The 25,083-nt window shown below is 43.1% G+C and overlaps 2 protein-coding genes across 3 annotated transcripts in view; one reads left to right on the top strand and one right to left on the bottom strand.

Annotated features, from left to right (window-relative positions):
* LOC140198462 (uncharacterized) overlaps positions 1 to 25,083 on the bottom strand; it is a 66,558-nt gene that overhangs the window by 24,037 nt on the left and 17,438 nt on the right. The gene's annotated exons all lie outside the window — the stretch shown is intronic.
* LOC140198256 (zinc-binding protein A33-like) lies at positions 7,628 to 23,951 on the top strand. 2 transcript variants are annotated; one of them, XM_072259314.1, is made up of 6 exons: positions 7,628 to 8,189; positions 9,320 to 9,433; positions 12,075 to 12,308; positions 13,585 to 13,613; positions 14,288 to 14,403; positions 21,119 to 23,951. In XM_072259314.1, exons 1-6 carry the CDS (start codon positions 7,926 to 7,928, stop codon positions 21,673 to 21,675), a joined length of 1,314 nt encoding a protein of 437 aa, XP_072115415.1. In that variant the 5' UTR covers positions 7,628 to 7,925; the 3' UTR covers positions 21,676 to 23,951. The 2 variants fall into 2 exon arrangements, with proteins under 2 accessions (XP_072115415.1, XP_072115416.1); XM_072259315.1 differs by having other exon boundaries at positions 7,630 to 8,189; positions 9,338 to 9,433.

The following is a 25,083-nucleotide window of genomic DNA, read 5'->3' as shown; positions in this document are numbered from 1 at the left end:
ACACTCAGCTCTTACCTGTGGCTCCCCGTAGCTGTTTGCATGCGACAGCGGCCATACCCCGGGCAACGGCTTCGATAAGCCGGCTAAACCAGGTGAGGGTAGCCGACGGGTCTCAAACCCTCGGTGAGATAGGGAGTTGTCTATCCCAGCATGTGAAGACAGACTCCGGCGGATTGAGCGGACGAGACCAATGGAAGGTCCAACGGTCAAGAAGGCGGTCTCTGCAAGCGTCATGGAACGTGTAGAGCAGGACAAGACACAGAAGACGTCCTGGTCATCCACTGCGCCTAGTCCCGTCTCCAGCCGTCTAGACTCTGTCTTGCCACTGGACCCAGATGGGAATTGGGAAGAGAGAGTGAGGCTGATGCTGCGCAACTCTCACTCACTTAAATCCAAATCACGTGCTAGTCTCGACACCATCATAATGGTGTCGAGGTCTTCATCGACGTCAACGATGGACGAACAACGATCCAAGAAAAGGAAAACCTGAAAAAGCAGATAGACTTGGAAAAACAGCAATTTTAAAAGTATAATGTGCGGTAATTACTATTCTCTAACAAGACGATTTTAGTCTTAAAAGTGATGTAGATGAAATCAATGTAATTGAGGTAATGCAACTACACGAAAATGTGACAAAATTAGGGAAGAATAGCAGTTTGCGGCATTATCTAATGAGCGCATTAAGGATTTATGAGGAATTGAGTGATGCTAATAGAGAACTGCAGGCTGAACTAGATTGTCTAAAGTAGAGAACTCCAGGACATATTTGGTTGGAACACCACAAGTCTAGCAGGTGGCGGTAATGCACTGAAAACTGGTTGCCAAATGCCATCAAACGAAAGAGGAGGAGGAGGAATCAACTGGGGGGGGGGGTGGAATCAGTGGTAAATGAGATGGGCTGTGTTGGTTGGCCAAGGGCTGGCTGCATGCTTCTTGGTTGCGGCTGGGCTGCCGGCTGGGAGTTGGGGTTGGGCCAGACTGGCAGCTGGGGCCATTGATTGAGTGGGGACTTTGGTGTGGAGGAGCCTAGTAGTTTGGAAAGGGTTAGTTTGTACCCTATGGCTGCAAAAGGGAGGGGGGGGGTGAGATTGGAGGAGTGTGGGAGACTGTGGAATACTCCAGAAGTAATGGTAGCCAAAAAAGGGGTGCATCAAGTGAAAGACCTGAAGTAATGGGGGACAACAAATTGAGGAAAATGGGTGAATTGGAGGAATTTATGGTTCTGTATAAAATTAAAGGTCAGAAGGAAGGGGAAGGAGGATTTAGAGCCCTTAATCCTTTGAAAGTGGCAGCAGCATTAGAGAACCAAATGGGTAAAGGATTCTAGGCCAAGATTTTGTCTAATGGATTGCTGAAAATTTGTTGCAAAGATATTGACCAATATAACAGTGCTAAAATGGTGGGAAAATTGGATGGGAAAGTGGAGTGTATTACTCCAAAGGAAGGGCATTAAGGAGGTAGTGTATGGTATTTGGTCTGGCATGACTGAAAAGGAAATTCTGGACAATATTAAAGGTGGTCGAGTGATTGAAGCCAAATGACTAAAATTGAGAGAAGGTGGTAATTGGGATTCCCCTGTTCTTGTTTTAACAGGTGATGTTCTTCTAACTAGAGTCTACCTTGTGTGCATATCTTATCAAGTTAGAGAATACATTAAGCCTCCCTTACACTGTTATAATTGCCAGAGATTTGGACATGTTGCTGGTTCATGTTGAGGTAAAAGAAGATATATGAAATGTGGAGAGGATCAGGATATTAAAGCATGTAAGGCAGTGGTGCCTAAATGCAGTAACTGGAGGGGACCATATAGTGGCGTTCAGAGGATGTGAGTATTTCAGTAAGGCAAAGCAGATTCAGGATGTTAATATCCAACAAAAATATCATGTGCTGGGGCTGTAAAGAAAGTTGATAGAGAGCAAAGGATAAGTAAGGAAAAGATTGGAATGATGGAGTCAGTTCATTCTGAGTTCTCCAACTATGGTTCCTTCAGGCATGTTGATGACTAGAGTCTTGGCGTTTGTTGTTGATGTACTGGTCGGGGCTAAAACTACAGCTAAGAGGTTGGATATGATAAAAGTAGTTGTTGGAGCTGCAGAGAGATTCCTTGATATAAAACAGATTTTGCTGGAAAAATTACATGAGTATATGACAGACAAACAATCACTGAATACTTCTCAGTTGTTGGGATCAGAGTATGGAGGAGCTTCATGTGGATGAAGAGGCCAATAATTAGTATTTGGATGTTTTTTTAATATTACAATGGAATGCAAGAAGTTTATCTGCAAATGGTCAAGAATTTAAAAGATTTGTTGGCACTTTTAAAGACAAGCCTGATTTGATCTGTATACAGGAGACATGGTTAAAGCCTCATTTAGATTTTGTGATCCCTGCATATGATAGTTTGAGAGCTGACAGAACAGGTAAATCTGGTGGAGGGTGTGCAACTTTCATAAAAACAGGAACTCCAGTTTAGAAGACTTGATTTTTAAATCTAACCTTGAAATTTTGGCTGTGGAGGTTTGGAGCTCTTGCGGTCAAATAACTGATTAACTTTTATAATCCAAGTAATATGATATCAGATTTGGATGAAATTATGAATAAGGTAAAATACCCAGTAATCTGGGTTGGAGATTTCAATGCCCATAATCCTATATGGGGTAGTATAACCATATAACAATTACAGCACAGAAACAGGCCATCTCAGCCCTTGTCCATGCCAAACTCTTACCCTATCCTTGTCTCACTGACCTGCACTCAGCCCATAACCCTCCATTCCTTTCCTGTCCATATATCTATCAAAAAGTAAAAATAAATAGTGAATAGTGAAAGTAAAGATAGTAATGGTGTGGTAGTACAGGAGTTTCTAGATAAATACAAACATAGTACTTCCTAAATGACAGAAGGCCTACAAGAATTAATATTGTAAAGAATACTTGTAGTCACTTAAATTTATCTATCACTTCTTCAAACTTGGCTAGGGTTGGGGAATGGGATGTTATGGACAGATGCACACTAGGAAGTGATCACTATATGTCGATTTGGCAGAAATTTGATAGTAGAAGTTGAGGAGAGGTCTGCTAGATATAATTTTTCTTTGGCCCATTGGGATGAGTACCAGGAGAAAGCTGTGGATATAATAGAAGAGATTAATAGCAAGGGCTCCATAGATGATTGGAATGAATCTCTCTGTTCTCTAATTCATAAAGTTGCTCAGTTGACTATTCTGCTACAGAATGTTCCTAAGGCTCGAGCACTAGTTCTGTGGTGGAATAAAAATTGTGATATAGCAGTAAGAAACAGAAATAGAGCTTATAGGAAATTAAGAAAGTACCCAGTGTTAGATAATGTTATGGAGTATAAAAAGGAAAGAGCAGTAGCAAGGAGAGTAATTGAAAAATGCAAAGAGGGATAGTTAGAGAAGATTTTGTGGAACCCTGAGCCCTGAGACACCTATAAAGCAGCTATGGACAATCATTCACAGAATGTCAGGGATATATAGGAAACCATCTATCCCAGTTTTACTGGATGGAGATATTGAAGCTGTAACCAATAAGCAAAAGGCTGATATGTTTGTAGAGGTGTTCCAAGCATTACACAGTTCTGGAGAGTTAGGTGATTTGAGAAAGGAAATGGTGTTAAAGGAAAGTTGGAAATTGGACAGGAGTTTGGATGATAATAGCTCCATAAATTTGTTTTCTTCCCTTTAGGAATTACAGGAAGCTGTCCAATCAGGTTCAAACACTTCTGGAAGTGATGGACTGTTATGAATTGCTTAAGCATTTAGATGACTCTGTATTAACAGAAATTCTAACCTTGTTTAATTGTGTGGAAAGAAGGAAAATTACCAGTAGAATGGAAGCATGTGGTGGTAGTTCCAGTTTTAAAGCCAGGTAAGCACATGTCTACTTCTAGTTCGTATCGGTCTATAGCTTTAACATCAGTGTTTTGTGAAATTATGGAACGAATGGTCACCAACAGACTTGTTTATTTTTTTGGAAAATAAGGGACATTTTGCTGCCTATCAAAATGGTCTTAAAACTGGAAGATTAACAATGGAATCTGTTGCCCTTTTAGATTGTGATATTAATATAGTGTTTCAAAATAGAAAAGTAATGGTAAGTGTATTTCTAGATATTGAAAGAGCATATGACTCGCTTATGGAAGGATGACTTATTAATTAAACTCTATGATATGGGAATTTGAGGTAGAATGTTTAATTGGATCAAAGATTTCCTTAAGAAAAGGCCAATTTAAGTAAGAATAGGTGGAACAAGCTCCAAGTCAGTTAAAATAGGTAATGGTACCCCTCAAGGAAGTGTCATTAGTCCAGTTCTTTTTAATGTCATGATAAATGATATCTTTGATCAGGTAGGGACAGATTTGGCAAATCATTGTTTGCAGATGATGGTGCAATCTGGAAAAGAGGAAGAAACATCAAGTATATATTAAGTCAGGTAAAAAAGGCTTTAAGATCAGTTGAAAACTGGGCTAATAAATGGGGTTTCAGGATTTCTGCTTCCAAGTCCAAATGTGATTTTTGGCTTTAGGTTCAATCACAGCTATCCACAAAAGAGTCTTTTGCAGGGGAACTCGGACAGGCAAAGTAAAATTAAAAGATACCCATTTTTAGATTTGGTTAATAACTGGGCTGTGAAATTGAAAATGACTGAGGAAGACATAGTTGACCAAATTTGCTTGTCTTTTTGGCTCTTTCCAGAACCAGAAGTAGACCTTTTTCAAGCTTCAAGGAAGCAGTGCAATTTCATCAGCATTGATCACAAATGAATACTTAAATAATAAATGGGGATCTTATCTGAAGATTTTTACTGATGGCTCAGTGCACCCAGAGAGCAGTAGGGCAGGATTTGGGATGTATGTGTCTCAACTTGGAGTTAAGATTGGTCACTGGGTTTCAGAAGGTGTGTCTGTCTTTGCAACAGAATTATTTACAATCCTCTGGGCCTTATGGTGGATAGAAGACTCTCGACCACGTAGGGTTATCATCTGTTCGGATTCTGCTGCTGCCTTGGAGGCTATAAAAGGGAGTAAATCAAAAGCTCGTCCTGACATAGTTATTGAGATTCTCTTAGTGTTTAGAGTAGGGAAGATGGGTTGTGCAGTTTGATTTTCATGGATACCTGGGCATGCTGGGGTGGAGGAAAATGAAATTGTGGATGGCATTGCAAAGTCTTCCTTACGGAGCAGGCAAGTAGAAATCAGAGTTCCCCTAGGCAGAGCAGAATTGAGAAGTAGGATTTTAAAAAAGGTATAGAAAAGTGGCAGGAGGATTGGAAAAATGAATTAAGGGGCAGGCATTATTTTTCTAGTCACTCACTAGTTTAAAAAGGTCTGACTGTTACTGTTTAAGTTGTAGAAATATGGTGAAATTAACAAGACTTAGGTTGGGGCATTGTGGGTTAAACTATTATTTAAAGATAATAGGAAAACATCCTTATGTGACTGTGGTAGTCCAGAGACAGTCTGTGTTTTGCTGAGCTGTAATCGATTTAGAAATTGAAAGAAGCATGTTGTTCAAGAGGCTATCTGGCTTAAATTTATTTTGTTTTTCTATTAAATTTCTGGCCACCAAGAGAATCAACATCTGATTGAAGAGTTTATTATTCAGTTTATACATGAGACTAGGTTGTATTCAAGAATTTGAGTTCCTTGAAGTTCTATAATTGTACATCCTGTGGAGGGCTGTAATACACCTAGATGCATTTAAACAGCGGAAATAGAAGAAGGAGGAATCAACTAGTTTTGGAAAATGTTTTGACTGCTTAAGTGTGTGGCAACTCAACCCATAAAAGGAAGGTATGGCGAAGTAGAGTAGTCACTTTAGGGTGGATCAATGTAGGAGTGTGAAAGCTGAGGCTTCAAGAGACTTCAGTGAGGAGAAGGCAAGGTTTTTATTTTCCTTTTTGACCTAGCATAGGAAAAAATGATAGTCAGGGCAGCAGAATGTTCTTCCTGCAACACATGGGAGATCAGGGAGCGCGAAGGTCTCCCTGATGCCTGCACCTGTGGGAAGTCCACCCAGGTGATAAACTGTGTCAAGGAACTGGAGGTACAGCTAAATCACACTTCAGCTTCACAGATAAATAAACTTTCATTAAAATTAATCAAATATACAAGTTAAAAGTCTACAGAAAAATAGGGTTATACAAACACAAGTGTGTGTAAAGAAAGAGAAAAGTGCAAGGAATAACAATAACAACTACCTCAGCTCTAATCCAACACCAGTCTGGGGAGTCTCATGTTATTGGTGGGAATTCTTAAGCATTTGAGCATTTAGAAAACAATAGCCTAATTATGGACAGCCCTGAATGAGTTTGAGGTGATGAAAGTGACTGAGGCAGAGCTGTGAATGTTATCTACATGTGACCTTGTCAATTATCCATGTCCTAGCAGGTTTTGGAGGAAGGAAAATGAGATTCATTTGTAGCACCTAACATCTGTTCTACATTGCCCTTTCAGGTTGTCAAAATGGCTTCTTGTATGTCCATGGACAATTCTGTATGATTGAGAATGCATTTGGTGAACTGGTGCTTAATTGTGAATCTTCTGTCCAGTTTGGTGAGCTGGTGATCATTGTATCTATAGCTGGATTCTATAGGTCTGTGAAGTTGTATTTATTGAATTGATTTGTGTGAACCCCCATGGTAAGAGTTATGGTTTCCATTAATGCGGTTTTGAAGACGCTCTGCTGCTGTGTGGGGAGAAACAGGCTGACCCTTTGGAAGTTGAATAAGCAGTGAATATTACATAAAACAGAATTGTACAGCAGGGGACCTTGGATCTGCAATGCTTTGAGCTAGTTAAATCAGTAATAAGCCCCACTAAACACTCCAGAGAAAACAACCCGAGTTTCTTCAACTTCTCATTATTGCACATATCCTCTAATCTGGACAATCTCATGTACAACCCTGACATTAATTTTCTTGTCAGCATGCCCAATAAACCTATAGAATAATGACCATAGCAGAATCAATGAAAGACCAAAAACGTTGTTGAGGATCTCTATCACCCAACCCACAATCTCTGACCCATTCCTGTCAGGAAGGAGGTACCGAAGCACCGGGACTAGGGTAAAGCTTCCTCCCTCAGGCTGTGAGACCCTGTCAACACCAAGGTCTGGTCAGTGTATTAGTTACCTGTGCCTCATACTATATGCATTTTAAATATTTTATTATCTCATTTATGGTAATATTTTGGTTTGTGCACTATGTGATTTATGTTTTGTAGGTGCACTGTGCTCCAGCGGGAATGTTGCTTCCTTTGGTCGCAGATGTGTGCAGTCAGACGACAAAGTTGATAATACATATTACCATGAATGGCCTTGAGATTCATTTTCTTGCACGTATTTCCGGGGGGGGATAGAATTTTACGAAAACCATCCAGTAACAGACAAAGCCTGACAAGCAATCAATGTGCAAAACAAGACAAATGATGCAACTAAAAATAATACCGAGAACTGAGCTGTAAAGTGAGTCTGTAGGTCCTGCTTGCGGTTATTGAAGTTATCTACGCTGCTTTCCTGTGGCAGTAGCCCATGTAAATATATTGATTAGTGGGGAGGGCTTTGCCTGTGGGGCACTGGGCTGTTGTCCTTTCCGTTCCTGGCCATTGGCATTTCTATACCAGATCGTAAGCAATCAGTTTGGATCATCTCCACCGTGCATCGCTGGAGGTTTGTCAAACTTCTTTACTATTTGCACTTGTTTCCGGGAGCCGTGCAACTCCGCCTCTTTAACATTTATTTCATTGCTGCCAGCGGGAATCGAAACTCAGGGTGTGGTCGATAACCTGGACAGGAAGTGTTTTGCACTGAATGGTATTCTGCAGGATCTGACAGCCGGTTTGAGACCCAGTTCGGTATATCTGTCAAGTGTCTGTGAGAATCACTTTCGCTGATTTACCTGCCGATGTGCAGTCCCGCCTGTCGACCGGAGATTAGAGAGAAAGAGGCGGCCGTGCAGAATGCACTCTCCCACCGAGATCGCACGAACGACCATCAACAGGAGTCGGTAGGTGGAGACTGCCCTCCGCAACGATGTCAGAAACACCAGGAACCGCTGAAACTCTACTGTAAGGCCGACAGGGAACTCCTTTGTGTGCTCTGCCGGGGCTCAAACGAACACACAAACCATGATGTGGTGGTTGCTCAGGAAGCCGTCCAAGAGTTTAAGGTGAGGCCTTGAAACAAACCCTGACGCATTCTCGGAAATGAATTTATCGCTCAGACCCTTCCGGTTTCTTGGCCCGACTTTAATATGGATATCTATACAAAGTGAATTGGGAATTGTGGAGCGGGGGCAGCAATAGCAGTGGAACTTTCTAGAATGTTTTCATCATAATAATAATATTTAGTAAGTACTCATTGATTCGCGAGTGGGAAATTCTGGTCAACAGAGTCTTTACTGGCACATTTCAGCGAACAATCTGTTTTAAAAAGGGGAGAAGCATAATTTATGAACTTCGGCAACTTCTCCCTATCAAAGAAATAGGTGGAGGATAGGAGGTAACATATCTGAACTCTAGTAATCTGACTCACTGGGCTTGATTGACAGTGGAATTATCCAATCATATGCGCCCTATCCGAGATATTGCATGAAGTCCCAGAAATTCATTTTCTTTTACTGAAGAACAGTAGAACGGAAGAACAGAACTGTGTATCCTCCTACTCCTTCTCCTTTTAAAAGTCACATAAAGGTGCCCCTTTCCCACCGCCAGGTTTTCCAGACCACTATTTGCCTGTGTAGGGCAGAGACGTTCCAGCTAAATTAGAATCAGGTTTACTATGACTATATCCTGAAATGTGGCAGCAGCGCAGAGTGCAAGACATAAAACGTTCTACCAGTTATTCTATAAATTTATCAAAGTGTTTCATGTATGTCACCATATACAACCCTGAGATTCATTTCCCTGTGGGCATACTCAATAAATCTATAGACTCATAACCATAACAGACTCAGTGAAAGACTACACCAACTTGGGGGTGAAAAAGATATTTCTAAAACATTGATTGCGGGTCTTCAAGCTCCTGTACCCATTCCCTGATGAGAAGAAGGCATTTTTTCTAGATGCTGAGGTTTCTTAGTGTTGGGTGCCACCTTGTTCATATACCATCTCTTGAAGATACCCTCAATGGTGGGGAGCTCTTTTCCCTTCTATAGATGCTGAATTCCTCTGGCATTTTGAGTGGCTTCTTCATGGAATTAGCACTCGTGTTTTCGATGAGAATAGGTTTTAATGTTTTGTTTCTTATCATTGATTTTATAAATACCTAATTTCACCACAAATGGTCAATAATTAGCAGATGCCATACTCCTTCCAGGAACGGCTGAAAGCATTGCTGAGACCCCTCCAGAACAGGAAGAATGAATGCAAAACCTCAAAAAGGAGCTATGAGAAAACACTAACCACTATTCAAGTAAGTTTAATGGCTATAAAATCACTGTTACAAGCATAATATGTAGTAGGGAAGGCATTGCTGAGCTGCAGGGGGATGTGGGAAATATTTGAGGATGCTGCCTAGACTGGAGTGCCTGGAAAAGAGAGAGGGGTAACCTCAAAGAAGTTTACAGAAGGTGGAATGTTTTTTCCCCAGACTTGGAGAGTCCAAAACTAGAAAAGAAATACAAGAGGGGAAAGACTTAGAAGAGACATGAGGGGTAACTTGTTAACACAGAGCTACCAGAGAGAGTGATCGAAGTGGGTGTAAGTGCAGCATGTAAGTGGCATTTGGATAAGTACATGGAGAGGAAGGGCTTGGATGGTTTTGGGCTGAACAAGGGCAGCAGAACTACTAACTGGTCAGAATGAGGACATCCAGTAGGGCTGGAAGTCCTCATTCTCTGCCTTTATAACTAAACAAACTACTGCGAAACTAAGGATTACTATCTTTGTTATCTGTGGTCACCCATAGTCAGTGGATCTTTGGAACATGCTACCCAAGAGTGCTGTGCAGGTTTGGTCTCTGGGTATGCTTGTCAGAATCAGATTTAATTTCATTGGCATATTTTGTGAAATCTGTTTTAAGGCAGAGGTTGACAGTTATTTTTCTAGGGGTGTGAGCACAAGGAAGTAATAGACTTAGACATACTTTATTGATCCCGAGGGAAATTGAGTTTCGTTACAGCTGCACCAACCATTGGCTTTGACCAACCAATTGACCAACCAAGTCTTGGCTCTATAAAAGGATTGGTCAGATAGCATGGAGTATTGCAAGCAGTTTTGGGCTCCTTGTCTAAGAAAGGATGTGCTGACATTGGATAGGGTCCAGAGATGATTAATGTAGGAAGAGTGTTTGATGGCTCCAATCACTGGAGTTTAAAGAATTTATGGGGATCTCATTGAAACCTACCAAATTTTGAAAAGTCTAGTTAGAGTAGGGGTGCAGAGGATGTTTTCAGTTGTGGGAGGGTTTAGGACTGGGGTGGGGAGGAAACACAGCTCAGAATAGAAGGACATCCCCCTAGAACAGAGTTGAAGAGGAATTCCTTTAGTTAGAGGATGATGAATCTGTGAAATTCATTGCCACAGACGGCTATGCGTGTCAAGTCATTGGGTATATTTAAAGCAGAGGCTTTCAGGCTGTTAGTTAGTAAGGCTGTCAAAGGCTATGGGTAAAAAGCAGCAGAATGAGATTGGGAGGGAAAATAAACCAGCCGTGATCAAATGGCCTAATTCTGATCCGGTGTTCTATGATCTTATAAGAGTCCAGCTTGGCGGGTGGAGATATATCTCTACCAAAGGAGATGTAAGGTACTCCTTCCCTCAGCTGCCACCAGGTCACCCTTGGGCAAGGTGTAGCACCTGCTTCATGCCCACCCCCCTGGATATCTGGGTCCTGGTTATGTGACCAGTGACGTCAGGCAGACAATCTCATTCCCACCTCCTTCCTTCTCTTTCTCCATTCCCCATTCTGGTCACTCTCTTCTCGGTGTCCTGCCTCCTGCCCTTTCTTCCATGGTCCACTCTCCTCTCCTTTCAGATTCCTTCTCCATTTCCACCTACCCTGTCCAAGCTTCCTATTTCATTCACCTTCCCCCTCACCTAGTTTCACTGATCACCTGCAACACACAAAATGCTGAAGGAACTCAGCAGGTTGGGCAGCATCTACAGAAATGAAGAAACAGTCAACATTCCAGGCCAAGACCTTTCACCGGGACAGGAAAGGAAGGGGAAAGAAACCAGAGTAAGAGGAGGAGAAGAAGAACAAGCTAGAATGTGATAGGTGAAGCCAGGTGGGAGGGGGAGGGAGATTAAATAAGAAGCTGGGAGGTGATAGGTGAAAAGGTTGCAGAAGAAGGAATCTGATTGGGGAGTAGGAAAGGGAAGGAGGAGAGATACCGGGGGAGGTGATTGGCAGGTGAGGAGAAGAGAAAAGGTAAGGGGGGGAAGACAGAGTGGGGATCTGAAGAAGACAAAAGGCTGATGGGGGGAAAGTTAATGGTCATTGGAGAAATCGATGTTCATGCATCAGGTTGGAGGTTACCCAGAAGGAACATGAGCTGTTGCTCTTTAATCTGAGGGAGGCCTCATTGTAGCAGTAGACGAGACCATGGACCAACATGTTGGAATATGAAGGGAGATAGGAATTAAAATGCTTGGCCACTGGGATATCTTGCTTTTTGCAGATGGAGTGAGGTGTCAACAAAGCTGTCCCCCAGTCTATGTTGGGTCTCACCAATGTTAGAGGAGACCATGGTCCGAGCAGCAGATACAATAAATGACCCCAGTAGATTCACAGGTGAAGTGTTGCTACATCTGGACGGGCTGTTTGGGGCCCTGAATAGATGTGAGGGAGGAGGTGAATCACCTTGAACCTGCCAGTTTGTACTCCTTACCCTTCCACTACCTTCTTGTTCTGGTTTCTTCTCCCTTCATTTCCAGTCCTGATGATGAGTCACAGCCAAAAATATTGACTGTTTATTCCCCTCCGCCCCACATAGATGCAGCCTGACCTGCTGAGTTCCTCCAGCTTTATGTGTGTGTTACTCAAGATTTCCAGCATCTGCAGAATCTCTTGTGTTGATGATATAAATCCAAGTCTTGATGTCTTTCCTCAGGAGCGAACCAATGTGGCAGAGAAACAGGTTAAAGAAACATTTGACAAACTTCATCAGTTTCTCTGTAAGGAGGAGAGAAAGGCTTTGAAAAAATTGAAACAGGAAAAGAAGAAAAAGTGTCAGGCAACCAAGGCAAAAATCGAGAAGATAACTGAAGAAATTGCATCGCTTTCTGCCACCATTCAGGAGCTTGAACAGAAGCTGAGTGAAATGGACGAAGTCAACTTTCTAAGGGTAGGAGTCACTGGCTTCCTTTCCAGTTAAAGTGGCGGGGAAGGGATTGCTGCTTGCTCAGAGTGTCAGTCTCCCAGGTTCCAGCCTGACCTACGGTGATGTTCGCCATTTCTCGGGGGTGGCAGTTAGCACATCACTTTACCGTACCGGCAAACACCAACTGGTGTTCAATTCCCGCTGCTGTCTGCACGGGCATTGTACATTCACCAGGTGACCAGGTGGGCTTCCTCGGGCTGTTCCAGTTTCCGTCCACGTTCCAATGACGTACACAGGGTTAGTAAGTTGTGGGCCTTCTATATGGGCGATAATTACAGGCTGCCCTCAGCACAATCCTTGGACTATGTTGGTCGTTGACACAGTTGGTCTGTTTTGACGTTTCAATGTGCATATGACAAATAAAGCTTATCTTTAATCTTTACCTTTTACTAAGTTTAGACCAGGGCTTCCCAAACTTCTTTATGCCATGGACCCCTCCTCCAGACCCACTGTATTGCAATGAAGTCCACCTGCTTCAGACGAACTAATTGCGTTTCCAATGACGGGTGGTTTTGTTTCATTCAACTACCAAAACCAAGCTAAATAAACCAACCAGAATTGAATGAATGTGGGTTTCTGCTGCTCACAGATGTCTGCACCAGGGAGGGGCCAATGCCCTCAGCAACAAAGAAATAAAGGAGAAAAAAAAGATGTTTTACTATTTTGTTTGGACACATGCAATTGGCATGGTTACATTTTAGCACTAATGTCCAAAAGTATGAGGTAGTTTGGTGTCTAAAACATGATATCCTGGATTATAAAGTAGAGAAATGTATTCTAAAATATAATTTCCATTTTTTGTAGTATTCAAAAAAAATGACTTGATGGGCTGAATGGCCTACTTTTGCTCCTATCTCTTATGGCCATTGGTAGACTTCGCACTAAGGGACCTGGAGTCTACTCTGTTTTCTTAAATATCGTTTCCGAGGTGGTAGCGTAGCAGGGAGTGCAACACTCCTACAGCTCGGGGCATCGGAGTTTGGAGTTCAGTTCCGGTGCCATCTATCAGAAGTTTGCACATCCATCTGGAAAGTACCTGGGTTTGCTCCGGGTCCTCTGGTTCCCTTCCACTGTCCAAAGACGTACCAGCTAGTAGGTTAACTGATCATTGTAAATCGTCCTGTGATTAGGCTGGGGTTAAATGGAGGGATGCTTAGTGGTGCGGCTCATTGAGCCAAAGGACTTGATCTGCATTATATAATAAATAAAATCAATTTTTGTTCTTTCTGTCCTCTTGCAGGAATTGCCAGAAGCAGAGGAAGGCTACAGGTTAGGTGTTTACTCTGAGTCTTTATTTTGTGTACAAATCTGGCATAAGTCCTCTCCTATCAGATTCCATCTTCTTCCGCCCTTTGCATCTGCCGGCTGTCACCTCACAGATTCTCACTTCACCCCCACTCCCCCACCTGCCTATCCGTGGCAGGGGTTGCATAGTGATCAGCCAAATGCTACTACGGCGCCAGCTGTTAGATTGGCATTCGATCCCTGCCTCTGTCCGTAAGGAATGTGTATGTCCCTGTGACGGTGTGGATTTCCCTCGGATGCTTCAGTTTCCTCCCACATTCCAAAGATGTACAGGTTCAAGTTAGTGTGCTATATTGGTGTGGAACATAGCAATACGTTCTGCCCAGCTGATTTGATTCTATGCAAATTATGTATTTCACTGTATGTTTCAATGTACTTGTGAGAAGTAAAGGTCTTCTTTCCACCATTCCTCTTGTCTCATCTATCGCTTTCAACTTTTGCTCCTCCCCCTCCCCCATTTTTTTATTCTGGTTTCTGCCCCTTTCTTTCCAGTGAAGGGCTCAACTGTAAACGTCCACTGTTCATTTCCCTACACAGACACTGCCTGACCTGCTGAAGTTCTTCAGCACTCAGTGTGTTGCCGCAGATTTGCAGCACCTGCAAATTTCACGTAGTTCACTGGTGATCTCTTCTTACAGAGTGAAACGAGCTGCCAACAATCCCGTCAAGGCTTGTCCCGTGGTAAATGTGGGAAACTCCATTCCTTCTCTCCAGTACAGAGTCTGGAAGAAGATGCTGACCGTGATCAATACAGGTATGTGTCGCAGAAGCAAAGTATCCTTCCCAGCATCAGAGAAAACATTCCACACATCCTGAAGGCTTAGGAGGCCATTTCAACCAGGTGCTGCAAGGCTGGCTCACAGAGCAATCCCACTGGTGGCCTACTTCCTCTGCAACCTATTCTCACCATATTTCTATAGATTTCCCTGAGATTCTACCACTCAGCTACACACAAGGAATAACTTGTAATGGTCAATGAGGTTACCAACCAGATGCCGTCGGGAAGATGCAATGATTCTGTCCAAAACATGGACAATTCCTGTCTCTCCTCCCCTCCCTCCCCCTCATCCCCATGAATGCTGCTCGATCTGATGAGTTCCTCTAGCAGATTCTTGGTTGCTCCAGACTGCAGCATCTGCAGTCTCCACTAGAGCATAGGACTTAGGAGCAGAATTAGGCCATTGGCCTATCGAGTCTGCTCCATCATTCAATCATGGCGGGTCCTTTTTTTCCCTTCCTCAACCCCACTGCCCGGCCTTCTCCCCACAACCTTTGCCATGGCCAATCAAGAACCCATCAATCTCTGCTTTAAATACACCCAATGACCTGGCCTGCACAGCTGCCTGTGGTAACAAATTCCACAATTTCACTACCCTCTGGCTAAAATAATTTCTCTGCATCCATGTTTTAAATGGACGCCCCTCTCTCCTGAGGCTGTTCCCTGTTGTCCCAGACTCCCCCACAATGGGAAACATCCTTTCCACGTCTACTCTGTCTTAGGCCTTTCAACATTTGAAAGGTTTCAATGACATTCCCCCTTATCCTTCTAAATTCCAGTGAGTACAAGCACAGTCATCAGATGATAATCATTTCATTCCCAGAATCATCCTTATGAAACTCCTCTGAACCCTATCTAATGCCAGCACATCTTTTCCTAGATAAGGAGCCCAAAACTGTTCTCAATACTCAAGGTGAGGCCTCATTAGTGTCTTATAAAGCCTCAGCATCATATCCCTGCTTTTATATTCTAGACCCCTTGAAATGAATGCTAACATTGCATTTACCTTCCTCACCGCTGACTCTATCTGCAAGGTAAGCTTTAAGGTGTTCTGCACAAGGACTCCCAAGTCCCCTTGCATCTCAGATTTTTGGATTTTCTTCCCGTTTAGAAAATAATCTGCACATTTACTACTTCTACCAACATGCATGACCATGCATTTTCCAACATTGTATTTCATTTGCCACTTTCTTGCCCATTCTCCTAATCTGACTAAGTCCTTCTGCAGCCTTCCTGTTTCCTCAACACTACCTTCCCCTCCACCAATCTTTGTATCATCTGCAAACTTGGCAAAAAAGCAACATCTATTCCATCACCTAAATCATTGATATACAGCATAAAAATAACTGGTCCAACACCAACCCCTGCTGAGCACCAGAAAAGGATCCTTTTATTCCCACTCACTGCCTCTTACCAATCAGCCAATGCTCTAACCATGCTAGTAACTTTCCTGTAATACCATGGGCTCTTAATTTGGTAAGGAGCCTCATGTGTGGCAGCTTGTCAAAGGTCTTCTGAAAATCCAAATGTACGACATTCACTACAACCCCTTTATCTGTCTGACTTGTAATCTCCTCAAAGAATTCAACAGGTTCATCAGGCAAGAATTTCCCTGAAGGAAACCATGCTGACTTTGTGCTATCATGTCCTGTCACCAAGTACTCCATGACCTCATTCTCAAGAATTGACTCCAACATCTTCCCAACCACCGAGGTCAGGCTAACTGGTCCATAATTTCTTTTCTGCTGCCTCACTCCTTTGCTAAAACATGGAGTGGCAATTGCCTCGTGTGCCTCCACTTGACTTTGGGGGGGATGGGAGGAAAATCCAAGCAGTCAGGTGGAGGTGGAACCTACACTCCCCGCACAGAGATACTCAAAGGTCAGAACTGGAGCCATGAGGCAGCAGCAGCACCTGATCCACAACTGTTCCATTTGCTCAACTAACCAAATCGCACTGGGTGTAACTTACTCACTGCAGCAGAGCAAGAGGTGATTGAGCCCTTGGTAGCTCCCAACAGAGAGGTCCCATTGCCCTTCCATTTTCATCAGCTTATTCTTGGTCATATCCTGACCAGCTCGTCTTTGATGACTTTGCCACTTACCTCACTAAGGGTGGTGAGAAAAGTGAGTAAAGAAATCTTCTATTTGACCATGAGATACTGGAGCCCATTGTGTCTGCTCCACCATTCCACTGTGGCTGATTTATTTTCCCTCTCAACCCTATTCTCCTGCTTTCTTCCTCTAACCTTTGACACACCCTTACTGATCAGGAACCTATCAACCCCTGCTTTAAATATACTCAGTGACTTGGCCTGCACAGCCGTGTCTGGCAATGATTTCTACAGATTCACCGTTCACTGACTAAAGAGGTTCCTCCTCATCTCTGTTCTAAAAGGATTCTGAGATTGTGCTTCCTAGTTCTAGCCTTCCACACTGTTGGAATCATTCTTTCCACATCCACTCTATCTAGGTTTTTTAATATTTGATATTCCCTCTTCCCCCTCCCCCCACCATTCTTCTAAGCATGAGATCATGGAATCTGTGTATCTATACTCACAAAAGTTTATACATTCTATGTTTCAACATAGAATCTTTAACACTTTCTGTTTACTCTATATGCTGAGCAAGTTCCTTCCAAAGAAAATCCTGCTCAAATCTAAAATATACACCTACGTGAACTATTTTGTCCTTCAGTACTTTTCTTTCCTGAAATAACATTGCCTCCTGGCTTTCAAGAGTTTTATCATACCACACAGCTAACTGAGCAAACTTTTTATGACCATATTACCCCATGAGCCCCAGCACATCCTTGTGTTGGTCATTGATGCTAACAATTTACTTCACTCTGTTTTCATATACACGTGACAAGTAAAGCGATTCTTTAATTTTTAAATAAAGTAAAAATTCAATTAATCTTTAAGTTCCTGTTGAAGTGGTTTCCACTGTCTTTTAAGTTTATTCTAAATCTTTTTCTCTTCCTCGAATACTCTTCCATGCCAAACTAGTGAAGTGCAGAGAGGGAGATGAGGAAAGGCTGGCATTCCTGCTTTGTATACCTGCTTCCTCTCAGTGCTATTGTGTCACACACAAGCACCAAGACGATGTATTTCCTCCATCCTTTCCAGTCCTGATGAAGGGCCTCAGCCCAAAACATTGACTGTCTACTTCCCCTCTATAGATGGTGCCTGACCTGCCGAATTCCTCCAGCAGTTTGTGTGTTCAGCTCTATTTTCAGCGTCTGCAGAATCTCTTATGTTTGTATTAGGACTGACACAGGCATTTCCTCCATTAGCCTCACTGCTGAATGCCTGGCATGACCTATTTCCTAGCCTTCAAATTTTACGAATGCACACAAAGTCAGTCCATTACCAGAGCTATAGATTCTGAGGCTACGTCCACACTAGACCGGATAAATCCGTAACCGAAGCCTTTTTTCCTTCATTTTGACCCTCCGTCCACATGAAACGGCGTTTTCCTCCCCTGAAAACGGAGATTTTCAGAAACGCTCTCCAGAGTGAGCAAACCTGAAAGCACCTAATATCTGGCGTAGTGTGTACGGGGTAACCGGCTATTTTTAAAACCGCTGTCATGACGTGCTGCAACAAATGGTGGCGGCTGCGCGGCATTTCATTGTTTTCTTGAACGCAACCTCCAACACAACAATATCTGACAATAGGTGTGTAACAGCCTAATGTAACATTGTATGGAAATACAAGATAACACCGATGCAGACATGTTTTATATATTTAACAAGGTGCTTTATTAATGTGTTGCTTGGGCAAACATTCAATAGGTGCAATTGTCACTTTTGCCCAGGAACTAACAAGCCTTATTACATTTAGTTGTAGCTGTCGTCCCTTTCATCGGTGAAGAAACTATGGCTGTAGGAAATATTTCTGGGCAAACACGCACTAAGTCTTTCATTTGGCAATTTCCTTTTAAGTTTTTCTAGTCTGTAACTGGACAAACGCACACCAAGTATACCGTTTCCTCTTCGCTTGTTTTCTGTGTCCTGCGCATGCCCAGTAGGAGGAGATTCGCCCAAATATTCGTTCTAATGTGGACAGATGTATTTTTAAAAATGCCTAGTGTGAATGCCTGTCGTTTTTACACGAAACCGGCGTTTTCAAAATTATCCAGTCTAGTGTGGACGTCACCTCAGTCTGTCCTGGAGGAATTTGGGATCACAGGTTCAGTGACATTAGCAACATACTCACCGAATGAAATGTGTGAATTAATTGAATGATATCCTTTTCATTGTGCCAAATCTTAACTCGTCTAAAATTATCACTTGTGGGACTCAGAAACGAAGAAAGTCAATGAATCCAATTCAATGGAAGTTGATGGTAATTGAAGAGCAAAAACATGCAGATTATGGAAGGCTAAACCACAGAAAGCATAGGGGATACGCAGCAGGTCAGGCAGCATGCATAGGTAGAGAAACAGACCTAATGTTCATGATACCCTTTTAGAGCATAAGACACATGAGAAGAATCGGGCCATTCAGCCCCTCGAGTCTGCTGCTTATTTGATCAGGACAGATTTACTTTCACTCCCAACCTCATTTCGGGTAGATAAGGCTCAGCAGCCGTGTTTGGCAGCTCACCTAAGAGAAGGAAAACTGATCTCCAACCTCCGCTGCCCTGGGACTATACCCACTCATGGGGAAGGTTTTGAGACCCCAAGGAAAATTCTAGAGCAGGAATTCCTAAGGCAGTCCTACATTGAGTTGAAGGCTGATTGGCAACACCTGCAGTGCCACTGGGGCCAAACTGTATCAGGCTGCCATTGCTATGTGTTCATCAGCTGCGTGGAGGGGGGGCAGCTTGCACTCCGTATCGAACGACCCTGACTTGCATATAACAGGGAGCTAGGATGCAGTATCTGTAGTCGACCCCAACATTGGAGGGCCTCACTCAACCCCATTCTCCCATCTTCTCCCTAAAATCTTTGACACTCTTACTAATCAAAAATCTACCAACCTCCATTTTAACTATACCCAATGACTAAGCCTGTCCAGCCACCTGTGGCAATGAATTGAACAGATTTATCACACTGTGGCTACAAAAATTCCTGATGTTGTAAATGGACATTCTTCTCTTCTGAGGTTCTCTGTGCCCTCTGGTCCTAGACTACTATTGGAAACATCCTCTCCACATCCATTCTGTCTAAGTCTTTCAACATTCAATAGGTTTCAATAAGATCCCTCTTCATTCTTCTAAACTCCAGTGAGTATTGGCCAAGAGCCATCAAACGCACCTCAGATATTTACCTTTTCATCCCCAGGATCATTAATGTTAACCTCCTCTGGACCTTCTCCAATACATGCATATCCTTTCTCACCCGATATTTGGCCCAAGACTGCTCACAATATTCCAAATGCAGCCTTGGCCAATGCCTTACAAAGCTCAGCATTACATCCTTGCTCTTATGTGCTAGTACTTTTGAAATGACTGCTAACATTGCATTTGCCTTCCATACTATAGACACATCCTGCAAGTTAACCTTTAGGGAATCCTGCAGTAGGGACTCCCAAGTCCCCTTGCACCTCCAATCACTGAATTAACTTTCTGTTTAGAAAATAGACTCTGCCTTTATTCCTTCTACCAAAGTGTATGACCATACACTTCCCTACACTATTCTATCTGCCACTTCTTTGCCCATTCTCCTTCTCTATCCAAGCCCTACTGTAGACGGCCTGCTTCCTCAACACTACCTGCTCCACCACCTATCCACAGACTTGGCCACAAAGTCATCAATTTCATCTTCACAGGGAAAGAAAAAGAACCAGTGTTTCTGGTCAAGAAGTTATGATGGAACTAGTCATAAAGCTCTGCAGTAAAGAAACAGGCCTTTCAGCCCATCTTGTTTGTGTCAAACTGTTATTCTGCCTAGTCCCATCGACACGCAATTGCACCATAGCCCTCCATACCCCCCGCGTCCACGTGCCTATCCAAAGTTCTCATAAATGTCGAAATCGAACCCATATCCACATTTCTACAAGCAGCTCATTCCACACACTCGGCACCTTATGAGTGAAGAAGATCCCCCTTGTATTCCCCTTAATACATGACCTCTAGTTCTTGTCTCACTCAATCTCAGTGGGAAAAGCCTGTTTGCACTTACCTTGTCTATATCCCTCATAATTTTATACACCTCTATCAAATCATCCCTCATTTTCCTACTCTTCAGTGCATGAAGTCCGATTCAACCTTTCCTTATAACTCAGGGCCTTAAACCCCAGCAACATCCTTGTAGATTTTCTCTGTACTCCTTAGTCTTACAGATACCTTCCCTGTAGGTAGGTGACCAAGACTGCATACAATACTCCAAAATTCAGCCTCATCAAGGTCTTATTCAATTACAGCATGACTTCCCACCTCCTGCACTCAATACTGTGATTTATGAGGGCCAATGTACCCACTGCTCTCTTTACCACCCTATCTTCGATGACTATCTCCACGGTCATTGATCGAAAATATTATCTTTTTTTTTTCCTCTATAGAAACTGCCTGACATACTATTTACATCACTTTTTAATTCTTGTAGCTGATGGTGATAAAGCCTTATTTGCAGTTCTGACTCACTGGTTTACACATCATGAGATTCTTTTATCATTTATCTTTGCCAAGTATGCATGTTCCATTAAGTAATGTTTCCTTGCATTTTGCTTTAATCCATGTCTCCAGCTCCTGTCATCTTGGACCCTTGTACCGCTCACCCTTATCTTCTCCTCTCCGAGGGGTTCAGCAGCGTCAGTCACACCATGCAAAGGCAGCAGCCGCTCCGTGACTGCCCAGAGAGATTCGATCCATGCCTCTCTGTTCTTGGCTGCGAAGGCTACAGCTCAGGGAGGCACCACTGGGAAGTGGTGGTGGGCAGAAAGACGGACTGGGACTTGGGCCTAGCTGCAGAATCCATTAACAGGAAAGACGTCATTGACCTGAATCCAAGGAATGGATGTTGGCTCATAGCATTGAGGGATGGAAACCAATACAGGGCTGCTACGGAGACATGGAAGCACTTAAATCTGCCGGTGAAACCCAAGAAGATTCAAGTCTGCCTGGATTATGAAGGAGGGAAGATTTCCTTTTACAACGCAGATGACAAGACCCTTATCTTCACTTTCACTGACCGCTTCACCGAGAGACTCTATCCCTACTTTAGTCCGGGCCATAATGCTGGGGGAAGGAATGCTGAGCCACTAATAATCTGTCCTCGAAGAGTAACAATTCAAGAAGAGTAGGTTTTGATTTTAATCAATGGTGGATATGGAAATTTTAAAAATTAATAGATTCTGGATTCAATCAGCATCCATGGGGAGTTGGTTCTTGGCACTTTACAAGTGTGAAACCTTGATTTTGACATGAGAGTAGGCTGTTGGGGATTCCAGACATTTTTTGCTTCATGCCAGCTCCTTTGTTGCCTTGTCTATTCATTACTTTGGTCAATTAATAAGACCATAAGACATAGGAGCAGGATTAGGCCATTTGGCCCATTTAAATCTGCTCTGTCATTCGATCATGGTTGATTTATTTTTCCCTTTCAACACCGTTCTCCTGCCTTCTTCCGGTAACCATAAGACATGGGCACAGAATTAGGCCATTCCCTCTCAACCCCTTTCTCCTGCCTGCTCCCTGTAACCTTTGATGCCCTGACTAATCAAGCACATGTCAACCTCCACTTTAAATATACCCAACAAGTATAGGCCCAGAACCAACACACACTCTTCATATCTTAACCTTTTCATTCCTGAAATCATTTTCATTGACCTCTTCTAGACTCTGTCCAATGCCAGCACATCTTTTCCTAATAAAGGGTCTAAAGAGTTCACAATACACCAACAGCGGTCTGACCAATGCCTTATAAATCCTCAGGCATTTGCTTTCCTTTCCACTAACTCAACCTACAAGTTAACCTTTAGGGAATCCTGCACTAGGACTCCCAAGTCCCTTTGTACCACTGATTTCTGAATTTGCTCCCCATTTATAAAAGAGTGTCTGCCTTTATTCCTCCTAGCAAAGAGCATTGCCATACACTTCCCATGCATCAGCCACTTTTTAGCCTATTCTCCCAATTTGTCTAAGTCCTTCTACAGACTCCTGGATTCCTCAACATTACCTGCCCTTCTACCTATCTTCGTATTGTCCGCAAACTGATCACAAAGCCATCAATTTCCCTGCATGTCCTTACTAATCATGAACATATTAATCTCTGCAGATTCACCTCCCTCTTGCTAAAGAAATTTCTCCTCATCTCTGTTCTAAAGGGATGTCCTTCTATTCTGAAACTGTGCCCTCTGGTCCTACATTCAATCTCACTTGCCTCCCATCCTGCAGCTCATTCCTTCTCTTCCTTTGCCTTCGGCTCCATATTGTCTTTGAATGTTTGCATTAGAAACATGATGAAGGTCTCTCTGTATGTATCTTTATCTGTCTTTGTTTGTGTCCCTCTATCTCTGGTGTCCCTCTGTCTCTGTCTCGATGGCACTCAATGAAAATTGCAACAGATACTGGAAATCTGAAACAAAAAAAAACAAATGCTGGAAAAACTCAGCAGCCTCCATGGAAGTAGAGTCATGAAATATTTCTCTTGATTTGTCAAATTCAAGGTTTAGTGGTGAGCAAATGCAAAAGCACCTATACTTTTCCTCTGTTTGTAGGTGCAAGCTTTGATAACGGGTAGCACAATTGAAAGTGTGTAATCTTGAGCAATTTGGTGATTTTTAATATGGATTACAATGCACTTTGTCATTTGATGTTGCAAAATGCTTTTAATCCACTTTTGCAAACGTCCCAGTAACCGTGTCTGTGTCTTCCGGGGAAATGATTCAACATTAATCAATATTTTTCAGTGTCTCTTCCTTCTGGCATAAGGCTTGCCCTGGGCTGTCCAGTTTGCCAATGGCCGATTGGGATGCCAAGTGAAGAAATGAGATGGTAGGTTGATGCGATGTGTTCTACATTCTGATCCTCCTAGCCACTCTCATTTGTGGTCACACCATGTCACCCATGGCCTGTGCAGATTGTAGCAAAGCCTTTTGCCAACTTTGGGCATATTTAAAGCCTAGACTCATCTCAGTTGTAAAATTTCAGGACATTTACAGCGGGCAGGAGACCATTCAGCCTTCTGAGTCTATTCTGACTCCAGCAAGCACTCTCCCGATAGCTCTGAAATTTCTTTCTCAGCTACTTCTCCAGTGACCCTCCGAACATTGCAATTGAACCTGCCCCGACTCTTCCCTCAGGCTGTGCCTTCCAGGCCCCAAACCAATCGCTGACTTTTCCCCCTCGAATTACTTTTGGTTCTTTTTGACAACACAGAGGCAAAACTGATAGAGACTCTATCTCAGCACCAGCAGCCCAGGATCAATTCCCGCAACTGTCTGTAAGGAGTTTGTACATTCTCCCCGGGACCCGATGCGATTCTTCAACCAATCCAAAGACGCATGGGTTAGTAGGTTAATTGATCATGGGTGTAATTGGGTGGTGTGGGCTTGTGAGCTGGAAGGACCTGTTATTGTGCTGTATCTTTAAATATAAAATTATAATAAAGAAATATAATATAACCCTGACTTTTGGTGCTTTTGTGTGGAGGTTGCTGCTGTGCCTATGACTACCTGGGTTTCCTTTGGGTGGTCTGGTCCCACGTACCAAGGACATGTGGGCTGACTGTGGAGTAGGCAATAGGAAACTGTTGACCGTGCGTGTATGAGTGATCGAGTCTGTGGGGGGGGGGGAGGAGCTGACAAACATGTGGGTGGTGTAGTCGTCTAACGATGTTACAGCATCAGCAACCTGGTTGAACTCCAGCACTCTGTAAGGTGTTTGTACATTCTCCCCATGACTACGTGGATCTCCTGTGGCTCCTCCCGTATCCTCCCACAGTCCAAAGACATACAGGGCAGTAGGTTAATTACTTACATGGGGTAGCTGGGTGTATACAGGCTCTTTGGGCCGGAAGGACCTGGTACCGTTAAAAAGTTGAACAGATTCTTACTCACTGCAGGTTATTTTACCAAACGATAATAAGGCATCCGTTAGTCTTGCGAGACCATGGATCTGCGCCTGGAAAGCCTTCACTCTTCAGGGCACAGGCCTAGGCAAGGTTGTATAGAAGACCAGCAGTTGTCCATGCTGCAAGTCTCCCCTCTCCACACACCAATGTTGTCCAAGGGAAGGGTATGAGGACCCATACAGCTTGGCACCAGTGTCATCACAGAACAATGTGTGATTAAGTGCCTTGCTCAAGGACACAACACGTTCCCTCGGCTGGGGCTCGAACTCACGACCTTCAGGTAGCTAGTCCAATGCCTTAACCACTTGGCCATGTGCCCACGATACACTTTATTCATAAAATAGGAATACAAGGGAATATAGTGTCAGGAAGTATATGCTCATGCACTTTGGTAGAAGAAATAAAAGGGTAAACTATTTTCTAAATGGAGAGAAAATTCAAAAAGAACTGAGGTGCAAAGGGACTTGGTAGTCCTTGAGCAGAATGCCCGAAGGTCAATTTTCAGGTTGAGTCTGTGATGGAGAAGGCAAATGCAATGTTAGCATTCATTTCAAGAAGACTAAAATATAAAAGCAATGATGTAATGTTGTCATATGAAGAGCTCTGGGCCTGTATTCACTAGAATTCAGAAGAATGG

Source organism: Mobula birostris, chromosome 5 (genome assembly GCF_030028105.1).
Source record: "Mobula birostris isolate sMobBir1 chromosome 5, sMobBir1.hap1, whole genome shotgun sequence".
NCBI classification, from domain to species: domain Eukaryota; kingdom Metazoa; phylum Chordata; class Chondrichthyes; order Myliobatiformes; family Myliobatidae; genus Mobula; species Mobula birostris.
The sequence above is the reverse complement of the archived record's forward strand: the minus strand, read 5'-3'. Positions and strand labels throughout refer to the sequence as shown.